The sequence below is a fragment of the Magallana gigas genome, chromosome 8 (assembly GCF_963853765.1).
Source record: "Magallana gigas chromosome 8, xbMagGiga1.1, whole genome shotgun sequence".
Lineage (NCBI taxonomy): Eukaryota > Metazoa > Mollusca > Bivalvia > Ostreida > Ostreidae > Magallana > Magallana gigas.
This window is the reverse complement of record NC_088860.1, coordinates 7849780-7861803: the sequence shown is the minus strand read 5'-3', so window position 1 is coordinate 7861803 and position 12024 is coordinate 7849780. Positions and strand designations below refer to the sequence as shown.

The 12024-nt window shown below is 32.0% G+C and overlaps 1 protein-coding gene across 2 annotated transcripts; it reads left to right on the top strand.

Annotated features, from left to right (window-relative positions):
* Positions 1-465: 465 nt before the first annotated feature.
* Positions 466-11609, top strand: LOC105317232 (cyclic nucleotide-binding domain-containing protein 2). 2 transcript variants are annotated; one of them, XM_066068042.1, is made up of 9 exons: positions 475-1135; positions 6503-6590; positions 6837-6982; positions 7499-7808; positions 7953-8051; positions 8609-8638; positions 9542-9642; positions 9822-10390; positions 11387-11609. In XM_066068042.1, exons 1-9 carry the CDS (start codon positions 1006-1008, stop codon positions 11441-11443), a joined length of 1530 nt encoding a protein of 509 aa, XP_065924114.1. In that variant the 5' UTR covers positions 475-1005; the 3' UTR covers positions 11444-11609. The 2 variants fall into 2 exon arrangements, with proteins under 2 accessions (XP_065924115.1, XP_065924114.1); XM_066068043.1 differs by lacking the exon at positions 8609-8638 and having other exon boundaries at positions 466-1135.
* The last annotated feature ends 415 nt before the right edge of the window (positions 11610-12024 follow it).

Sequence of the window (12024 nt, the reverse complement as noted above, 5' to 3'; positions counted from 1 at the left end):
GATACAGTGCACGCAATATATTGGGGACACGCTATGGGGGGGACTGGGCTGTAAAAAATATAATATGTTTGTCTGCATGTCAACTTCAAAAGTATATAAACATTTAAAAAACTATCAGACCCTCATATATCATATCGAATGTTTACGACCTCTTATCCATATCCCAAATTTGATAATTCAGTTTTCTACGATGGTACAAGAAGGAAAGCTTGGACAAAACGGAATAGCAATAAAACAGCACAATAGCGATAACTTGAACTAGAAAAGAGAAAATAGAAGTGATAGAGTTTGCCATCGATTGGGCTCCATCATAGCACGCAGAGTGTATATAGGTTCGCATAAGGGCGCCATAGATTGCTTGCTGATTGCTTGCTCCATATCAACCTGGTTTCTTCAATACCGTAACGCGCCTCTCATACAACTGCAAAATTGGATTTTAATGAGATAGTTTCTGCTATTGAACGTTGTACGATTGAACTGGGGGCGCAGGCAGCCGTGCATGGTTTAATCCGACCATAAAGCTCCATGGGCCACACTAAGATTTAAATACTGTTTACGACATTGGTTTGCCTTTTTACCGAATCTTCATTGAAATATTGAACCTTTAATTCCCTCTAAGCGTCAGAGGGGAGAGTCACGTTTTCTTGTGGAGAACTGGTTCTTTTGGTTTAGTTCATCGCCGTCTCTGGGCAAGTGAGGATTGCTTAACCAAACGGAGTCTGGTTTTATTACAAAATATATTTTTATGACCCTTGAAGTCAAAAGATTTTTACATTCTCCGCAAGTGTCATTATTGAATTGAATACATTAAAGTGCTTTAAAAGGATGTTAAGATGACTTGATTTGTGACAGTTACAAAATAGAAAAAAAAAGTTTCCAAAAAACCTGAAACTCTGGTTACAGAGCATCAATGAGAGCGTGAAAGAATTCAGACAATCTTAAGAGGAAAAACTGTCTTATAAGTCGTTAAATTAAAAGAATTGTGACATATCCCACATTGTCATCATGCATACCATGTATGAGAAAGTGGTATCGGTGGTAGCCAAGCCGGTGGAGGATCGGACAGACATTGAGTGTATGGACTTGGTGGCCTGGTTCAGGAACAAATCCTCACTCTTCCAGTCCCTCAAAGCAGGCAAGGATACATGTTATATTTCTCTAATTGTAGTTGTCTTTCTGCGAATGGTTTCCTCCCGTAATTTTTTTTTTCATTTATACCCGCATTTTAGCGTTTCTGTGATTCAAAAATTTTCTGTGTAATTATCTTTCATTTAGAAAAGTAAAGTGGGAATTATCATGTGATTAACATATTGAAATGATCAAACTTGCGCATTTCGGAAAGGAATAGAAATATAATTTTTAATATTCCTTTTTAGATTGTGGAGATAGCAAATTCTTTCCCCAAGTTTTGTATTACCTTACTAAAATATTGTAGGAGTTCAGAACTAACTCGGTTAAAAACCAGCACCAAAACGGTAACTTTAGACTTTTCATACAAAGATTCACACGAGAACAAGAAAAGAAAGGAGGGAATGAAAATTGAAAAGAATGACAAACAATTATCTTGTCAAAACTTCTTATTACTTTTGACAATGCCCACATAGTTGAACACGAGGTTTGTGTACAGTTTAAATGACGCAATCAATCAAGACGTTTCAATTGTTCCTAATTTTTAGTTAAGTAATGGCTGTTATTGTTAAAGAGCAAGATAAGATCTATCTGACAGGTACCTATACTACATAGGGACCCTATGTGTGATCATCTAATTTGTTGATTAGGAAGAAAACACCCAGGGCCGTTTGTATTAAGATCATGCCTTCATTTACCTTACACCCTCTTTCATCCGGGTAACAGATCACTCACTGTTTCTATTTGTTAAGCACTTCAAAATTGCATCGATATGATGTAGTAATTTCACTAATAATTTCGATCAAAATCCTGTTTGATTAAATCAAGATAATTATTGCTGCCCAGCAGGTTCTATTCGAAGGCAAAGGGCAGCCAAATGATATCGAATTAAATAAATGTTCGGATTTATTTTTTCAAATTAAAAATTTGTAAATTTTGATATGAACATCTGCGCCTTATGAATATAGTGAAGAACTTATATTCTTTGATTTCATGCACAAACATACAGAAATAACTTGTTCAGTGTTGAGAGCACAATATTGCATTGATGGTATTGACATTGGAGGGGCATCTGGTGCTTTCATTTACTTCTTTTATACAGCCATGTTTGTCCAATTCCTCGCGGCGACCCTTCATGGATGTGCATTTCTACATCGGCATATTTGATCTTTCGTTGACAAATAATTATAGTTCATATCAATACATTTTGATAACAATTATCCCAAGTTATACAATGATCGTATATTCAAACATTTTATCACGACAAATTGAAGGAGAGTTAAATCTTTCTATTTGTCAAAACTTGTGAGTGATGGGGTTCTTTGCTTCCTTTCTTCATGATTTTTTTAATTTTTAGTTTTTACCACATACTCAAAGACTACTCATCAGCCGTACTTAAAAGGCATTGATAAATTTGAGTCATTAGACTCGAGCAGGATAGATTGTTCGTTTTAATCAACTTCTAGAGTAGCTCAAATTACTCTTCTAGAGAGCGATAAATACGCCTTTTAAAATCTTTTGAAATGTGATGTCAAGGGCATTATTTGACTTTATCAGATATATAGGGCTATTTTGTATAATTTTGAGATATTAGTTTACATACTTTTTGAAAACCTTTTTAGAAACTATTTTGTGTATCTCTATAGGGAGGATATTTTTTTCAATAAATATTTTAAAAATCACCCCAAAGACAAATATTACTTTATATTTATGAAAAATATTTGACTCCAATTATATTTATTTTGTTTATCTCTATAGGGAGGATATTTTTTTCAATAAATATTTTAAAAATCACCCCAAAGACAAATATTACTTTATATTTATGAAAAATATTTGACTCCAATTATATTTATTTGGTGGAACAGGTTATGATATATTATTTGATTTTCGCAAACTGTGTTTTTGTTGATGACCCTTTGTGGCAATCCTAATGACGATGCATGGGAAAAAAATCTCCAAGGTGAACTGGCGTTTGATAAAAACTGCCTTAGAGAAATGTAATAGATCTCCTCAGCTAACTCAATCCGTTGGTTGTGAAATTAATCAAATCACCTTAAACATCAATACCTTTAAAAACTAAAAAAGAACAAAAAGATTTGATAATGTCAATCAAAGGCTGCTTATAAATAAAAACATTTTCACAAATAAAATTTGTGGTTTTTTTTCTGAATTCAAATTGGAAATCGACCTAGATTAATAAAAAATAAATAACAAAAACCTCAGAATGATTTATGCATATTTAATATGACAAAAAAGCACCCCAGATGTTATCTTACAAGTACTTGTGATTTATAATGATTTTCCTGTTGAGAGAGTCAATAAGTTCCGGACATATTTCTTTAATACCTTTAAATCTCTTCCTAAACGATCATAAAGCCCATGTTTATAGTACAGATGATTTGTTTTCTTTCTATGTATTAAGCAATTTTTCTCCCCACCAACGCATTTCTAATTTTGTCTGATTGAATATGATATTTTAATTGAAAGGATAATATTTATATTTTACGGCGAAAGCTAAAATGAAGTAGATTACCATAAATTATTGGTTCTTTTTACGTAGAACTTAATTGCTGCTAATTATGGTATTTATTTCGATGAAAAAAAATAACACGAAACACTTGATGGAAATTGTTAGCAAGGAAAGATCGAACGTCCAAAGTTGATTAAAAGTGACAAGTTTGTAACACGACCAACTCAACTCCGATTAAAGTTTAAGGTCAAGATCTAGAAAACGAAAGATGCCTACATGTTAACGAAATTCAGGATAGATGCTTCATAACAAAAGCATTGTTTGAAAGGGTGTACGGGGGCTTAGTATTTTGGTAAATACATTGAAATATCATGTTTTTAACTGTCAATTTCTATATTTATTTATATAAAGAAAACAAAGAAACACATCTTGAGTTTTGTCCAATTTTTTATATAATGCAATATATCTAGAATGTCTACAGTCTCTCCAAAAACGGCACTGAACAAACTCTTGACCTCCTCTTTAAAATGATGCCAAATTGACTCTAAGTATCGGGATTACTTTTCCCACGATTTAACAGGAAAAAGATTTAACAAATCAATTATGACTTTGTAATAGTTCCATAACTAATAACACCAAAAAGACAATTTTGAAATCATTTACTAGATCTTGACCTTAAGTAAGGCTGAATTTTCATGAATGCTCTTTTACGCACAAACCCTTTTATGTTGTTGTTGATGAATGAAGAACTACACACGTATATCGGGAGTATTTCATGACGCCCATAATGAATCACAGCTTTATATCACTATTTGTTTGCAGAATATTCTTTGACATGAAAGATACTTTGATAGGAGCGCTTTATCAAATAAAGCACTGTTGCTTTGATATTTTTTGTGTTTGATTTTCTCAAGAAACCATGATTTTGAGTCTTTTAAAAGATCATAATGCAGTTTTGGTACGGAAATCAGGTAAAAGACATAAACGAATGCTGAAGGTATTCTTTTGAATTTAAAGAGGACATTGACACAAACTACAGAAAATTGCCTTTTGTGTCATATGGTCATTCTATTGCTTGTATTCGATACATGCACATATTTCACATGCTGCGATCTTTTAAAGAGTTTAAGAGTTTAATGACCGAATGAATCAAAAATTTGAAACATAAAGCATTTTATAAACCAGTATTTTATTCGTTTTAGAAAAAGCAACCTTGTTTTTTTTTTCTAAAGAAAGAACACAAGTTTTTTGTTTTAAATTCCCATTGTTTTAATCTGGGATTGTCAAACACTATGCCATAAAGAAAATATAAATGTATAATGATTTCTTAAAAACTCCAAATAACAAATTCCAATTCCACTAGGAAGTACACAATTTTAACCTACAAAACAAGCTAAAGACCACATTGTTATTAAAAAAGCTTCGAATATCAACATAATTATATAAAAATTATTTCACATATATAATCTATACGCTTGCATTTTTTCTTCAAGATAAGTAGATATAAGATGCAGTTGGTTGCCTCCTTCCTTTTTCATTCAGTTGTAGCATTTGACTCCAGATTAACTCTTACCTTTGCATTCCGAACAGAACATATCGACACAAACCACGGCAAATACACACGATCCTCTCTTTTTTTGGAAAGCGATGCGAAATCCGGACCGTGGCTTGAACCGATGACTTACTTCTTTTTTCTTTTTTTTAAATATTCCTTAAAACAAAGAGCAAATATGTTTTTGTCAGTTATAAGTCTTGATTTAACTTTCAATACAAACATATTAAATACATGTACTTGTTTAAAACACATAGACAGTGCTCTAGTGCAACCTGTGCCAGTTGGACCTTATGTTTTGTCCGTCAGTTGCCAGGTAAAAAATGAATTATACTTGTGCATTATATGTATAACATTCAGCAGCCATAGCATTTATTGCCTAGTCCTTCGCCTTTCGTTTTGTTAGTTGACACACTTACTTCACTTATAGATAAATTAAGTAATCTTAATTTTGTAAAAACCCAGTCATATGTACTGTTATAGATTGGATCATTTGTTTGTTGAAACATTAGTTCTCCACTTAAAAAGAAAATAATCCAATAGTTGTAATTAAATTTCAGAGAGAACAGTTTGATTGTTGCCAAAATACTAAAATAGTTATTATAAAAACAATAAAAACAGCGATCAAATTGAGCACAATATTTAAAAATTTAAAAAGTACATGAAATAATAAGGTATAAATTGATCGCGTTAAAATGGTCTGTAATCTATTATTATCTTTGTCGTAGAGTCTGAATTAGAGTTAGCTTTGTTAATGAAGCTTAAGGACTTATCTTCTAATCCCTCAGGCTGTACCTGCCTACTTTTTGAGCGTTTCATACCTTTAATTATAATGGCTGGCCGAACGATTAAGCGCGCCACTTTGAATTATTGTAATCGTAAACCTAATTCCTTCTTGTTTTCTTCCCAACTGAACATTACACACACAAAACATGCCCTTCCTATTTATGTACTGTAGACTAACGTTTAATGATACAAACTAACCAAGATTTTTTTATGTTTATAATGTTGGGCCTACCAGCAAACCGATTTGGTAATCATTGTTGACAAACTTTAGTTCAATAATGTGTAATGTGTTCAACTTTATATGACCTATCATATTAAACTTCATTGTATTTTACGTATTATTTGTCTTTCGGTTATCTACCGACTTATTTATGAATAGCAAACGCTATTATTTATACATACTAAGCCATTGTCTTCATGCTACCAAGCTTTACTCGAAATCGCAAATGAAGCCAAGAAACAAGAGAACTTTAAATTAAGAATGTAACTGATATATCAGTATTTTGGAAACAGATTAAACTTAAATATGTTTGTCGTTTAATGTATTCGTTTTTTTTTCATTAAAGAAATAATCAAAGACGTGATACGACATTGTATATTTGAGAGACCAAAAAAGGACGAAGTTATCATAAAACAGGGGGATAATGGAGACAGGTAGATATATCCTTTGCGCCAATGGTAAACAAAAAGATAAACAAACCTAGAGACACAGCTTTACATGAAATATTTAGATAAGTTTCATTGTTTAAGATTAAAAATTCTTTTTAGAAGTCCATATATCACAAGCTATTCACAAATTTTCTCTTCTTCACCAAGAGAACATTTAAAAAATTCGAAAACATTCCCCATACCAATTAATACAGTTTAGATAATGACAGTTCTTTTATTGTCTCAATTTAGATTATACATCATTTTACGCGGGAAAATGTCCATCTACGTCCTCCAAGACAAAGAAAATGAGCAGGAAGTCAAACAGCTGATAGAGAAAGCAGTGGCAAAGGGCAAGCTAGACAGAGCAGCATTGGGCCAGCATGTATGGACGTCGGGTAATGCATTTATCATGTTCGAATTATTTTGTTTTGTCTGCCACATGCATTCTAGACTCCTTATCAACACATGGGCTTTAAATTTTATACATTGTTTGAGTTCAAGGTCATCTAACAACAAGGGATCCTCAAACATAAAAAATACCACAGACTTAAGACTGTAAATTAAAATTTGCTAAAAACATGACCTCACCCTTGAACATAAATAGATTCACCTTTTTCAATTTATCTATATGTGTATAAATTTGTTAATGTAAGAAGATCAATGACTAATTTACATCAGAAGCTAGAAAGGGGAGAATTTTTTTTTATTAAATTCATACAAATAAATTCCTATATAACATCACAGAAATCGTTTCCAGACAAGACGTTAAACGACAAAAGTTCAATCCGTCCGTCTAAGCATTCATACATCAAGCTATCCATCAAAGATATATGTTAGTTGGTATTATAAAAGTAACGAAGCATGTAGCATATAGTATATTTCTTCCTTACTCATATGAAAATCCCTTTCAGTCGAGGGTAACACGGTTGGGGAGATTGCCCTTATCAAAGAGGACTGTGTGAGGACCGCCAGTGTTGTGGTGGATGAGGACACGGATCTCATGGTGGTTGACAGGACGCTTTACAACCGATCCGTCCGCGATGTCCTCGAAAAAGAGTTCCACGACAAAACTCAGTTTGTGGAAACCAATCCATTATTTTCTTTCTGGTCTCCAAAAATGAAAAAGTCTCTGGCAATATCTCTAAAAAGAGAAATTCACTATTATGGAAGCCCCATTGTGCGACAAGGCCAAGCAGTTGAGAACCTTTACATTATCACAGAGTGAGTACTTTTAAATAGAAGAAGAAATAGATAAAACGATTTATGTTTATATAAAAGTTAGGTGACGTAGTTTATGGCGAAAATAAATTTGGACGAAATACAAAATGCTCTCGTAATATTGGTTTGTTTGAATTTCAACTCTAGAGGAGAAGTAGAGATTTTGATCGACCAAGGAGGATACAAAGAACAGTTTCCGGAGATGTGGACGGAAATGAAACGATTACTTCCGGAACTTCTCCCACCGTACGTAATGTTATCAAACATACCTAGAGAGTTTGTTCTCATGTGTTTTATTAAAATGTTTTATTAAAATTCTGGACAGTTTTTAACGGTTTTTGATAACTTTCAAAATCATTCATATTTAAAAAAAATATATTAATAAAGTCAACCTTAATAAATAACTAGCTTCTTTGAATATCAAAATGGAATGGAAAAGTTTTGTAGGGAAAAGACCATCAAGCAATAATGCATTTTCGAGAATTTACAGAAATCTTGACTCCTTTGTACCAGTATATTTGTAAATTTAGGTCAGGTCCATAAATTTGATTATTTTCTGTAATACAATGTAGCAACGTTTGTTTCAATCGTTATATGCCTTTTATTGATTCATACTATCCCTTAATTACACCACAATGTGAAATATCTCAATTGTTCGATGAACAAACGGAAATGGACTTTTACTGAATTAGTTTGCATTGATTCACATTAAGTGCTCTCCTTAAAGTCATCAATTTCTCCGTTTAAGGGTGTGTATTTCAGTGTTTTATTGAGTCTTTGTTTTTTTGATTTATGTTCTTTAGGAAGCGAAGGGTGTCAATAGGAAGACAGAGGTACAAACTAGTGTGACGTTTAGCTCTTAAAAATTAGCGCTCACATACACTGTACATGTTACTTAATTTATTGTGTTCTACGTCACTGTTTCTGAGCGTAACATCACTCTCATTCAAGACCACTATTACTTGGTGATTTAGTTAACATCAGATTATTATATAAGTGAAGTATACGCTGTATTTCTATTACCTTTATGGATATCCGGGGCTATTCTACCTATCATTAGTACTGATTATGGTTATATGCTCTAACTACTTTACGTGACAAAGATGAATTTCATGAAACGGAAGGTCGTAACCCATTTTTGCTAATGACCATGAAAACGCCCATGGCAAAACAGATTAGATTTCATCAAATTGGCGATCCAGTTGCTTTTTACTGACACACAATTACGCGAAACTGGTCAGGAATCGATAACATTTTTTTAACTTCAAGATCACAAATGATACCTAAGTTTTTCGGAAATCAACAGAAAATGTTGAAATTCCATTGCGCAGATACCTTTCATCAATACCCCAAAAACAATAATAACATTTAACAAAATCACCGCCAAGCAATTTCCGTTAGAACAGCAAATAAAATGAAAATAAAAAGAAGAATCTCAATGTGTTAAAACAAGCAGTTTTTATTAGACTTTTAGCTATTTTCTACTATTACAGACCTGTCTATTGAAAATTCATCTTTTTCAACAATACTTGTGGTGTCTTGTTTTTATTTTTATTACTAAAACACTAAGCATATCATTTGTGTGAATACTAAAAATGTTAAGTAATTGTGTACTAAAAATAGTAATTGGTTTTTGTAACTTAAAAAAAAAAGAATACCTTAATACATAAAATAGCACAGCTTTTAATTACACAACCTGGTTTAGAGAAAAAAATGATTTTATAATCTTATCTCAGAGAGGTCCCCGTGAATATCACTCCATCAGAATCATTACGTCAGAAGAAAATGTCTCACAAAAACTTCCAAATGTGTCTTCTTGGAGGAAACGAAATCATTGGTAAGCTATATTGCAGCCGATTTTTAATTGATATATTTTCTTCGCGAATGGTGTATCTCTATTGGATTATATATACATATATATATATATATATATATATATATATATATATATATATATATATATATATATATATATATATATATATATATATATATATTTGCACATTTCAATGACAGGTGCAACTGAAACATTATTGGGATTGAAGACATATATGGAGAATGCAAATGTTACTCGAAAAACAGAACTCTTATCGTTAAGTAAAGGAAATTACCAGCGATTATTCATGAAAAAATCTGCAAGTCGTAGTATAGAACGACTGAAAAAAGTCATGGTGTCGCGGTTATATCTGTATATACACAGGACACAGATGTCCCTTCACAACGCGTCCTTACTCAAGTACCTCACACTGAAACTTAGAGATCCCGAGTCACTGAAGCAGCTGAAATCAAAACATACGAGGAAACCGAAAGGGAAACAAGAAAAGTACAAGGAGTATTTCTACGGAGCGTTCAACTCCAGGAGTTATGACAAGGACGAGGAAAACATCAGGAGTTTCCTTAAAACGATGGGAGTGTACTATATTACCGATAATTCTCTGCCGGAACTTGAAACGAGTTCCCGCGTTTTGGCGGACTTGAATGACCATTTGTCAGATTGGCTGAAACGTACCCAAAAAAGCGAGAAGCCAGAATTCAGGGAAGTTTTATCACCCGACGGACAAAAGTTTAAAAGATACCGACTTGAGGTGAGAGATTAATAAAGTTATTTAAATAACTAAGTAATGCATTAATATTGTTGCAAAAGATGTAATTTAAGTACTGCGTATAGTATTTATCAAGTTAGATGCAAAGTTGACATCTATTGCTAATGAATGTTATTTAATCAATTTTTTAATCAATCTTTCTTTTTAAAACATAAGATTTAAAAAATAAAATTGAATTTGGAAACAAAAGCCCAAGAAAACGCTTTTCATTGTTCAACAATCAGCAGAAATGTGGTTTGGAAAATGAATCGATAGGCATAGTTTTTTTGGCTTTGAACAAAACCATTCAATGATATACGTAGAAAGTAGGTAATTATAAGAAAAAATTTCATGATCATTTATCTAACCTGAAAAAATACGATCAGTGAATGTTTAGATCCTTTTTATGATTTTTAAATAAAGAATACAAAAGACCTTTATCAGAGAACCATTTAATCCGATGTTTTAAAGTGCTTTGATTTTTGCAGAATGAATGAATTTCAATTTTGAAATTGTCAGAAACAAAATTTTCATTTCTATTTTTAAAAATCTCTTTCACCTGTAAAACTTTGATTAAAAGGTGAGATATTTACCATATACAAAGGGAGACTATAACTAGAAACCAGGCTACCTCTTGAACAAAATTGTTAATGTAGTCAGTGCCTAGATATCGTGGTCCACTATGTCTAAATTATGCAATTGTTGCCAGTTGGAAAGAAAAGTTCATATTCACGATGCTGTATGAATCAATAGATGAAGTCATAATAATATAACATATATTCAATTAAGGAAAAAATCTGTTTTACTTTCAAAAAAAAAAATGATACTCAAATAGATTGTTGTTCAAATGGATCAAACTCAGAACCAAAGACATATGTTACAAAATTACAGAGTTGAACAATAGTCATGCACAAAAGGGCAATTTTTCTGACTTATTCCTGATGTACATGCACTTAAATTAATGAATTTTGAATAATTGTTTTAAATTTTTTTTATAAGGCAATGACTCAACCCCCTAGACTGGATACGTTTGTGAGAACGAAAACCATTGCTTAAGACTGACTGTCATCTACATCTAGGATTCCAAAGAAAGTACTACGTCATAGCCAAATGTACATAAACACTGAATAAACGTTAAAATGTCATTTACTTGTATGACCTGCTGAAATAAAGTAATGAAGTCTGTTTAAGTAATCAAAAGATATTAAACAGTAAAAACACACGAATTTTCTTTTAACATACAAAGTATCCGAACAGGGTTAAATTAAAAGAAAACTAAAAAATATTCAATCATATAAGCTAAAGTAGAATGCGATTTATGAAAACAAAAAGCACACTTCCTAAGATATCTGCATAATAATCGTGTGCAAGTGAAACACTTTAAAAAAATATTGATAAGTTTTCATATATTGACCAGACGTATCGACAGATTGTTTGTTTTGTTATTGTAACAACAGTAATTATATTTTCAAATTAATGACTTATTTTAGAGAATTCTAATGAAAAGATGTGAAATGTGATTGGTATACTAAATCATATTTTTAAAAATGATACTGGAGGGAAATTTATTTACTAGATTACGCACAAAGTTTAGTAACTATGAAGCCTGTGCCAAGGAATGCATATTCATGTAGTGA

Coding starts and splice junctions, on each gene's coding strand:
- LOC105317232 (XM_066068042.1), top strand. CDS start 1,006: ATGCATACCATGTATGAGAAAGTGGTATCGGTGGTAGCCAAGCCGGTG. Junction 8,052..8,608: donor CTTCCGGAACTTCTCCCACC/GTACGTAATGTT, acceptor TATGTTCTTTAG/GAAGCGAAGGGTGTCAATAG. Junction 8,639..9,541: donor GTGTCAATAGGAAGACAGAG/GTACAAACTAGT, acceptor ATCTTATCTCAG/AGAGGTCCCCGTGAATATCA.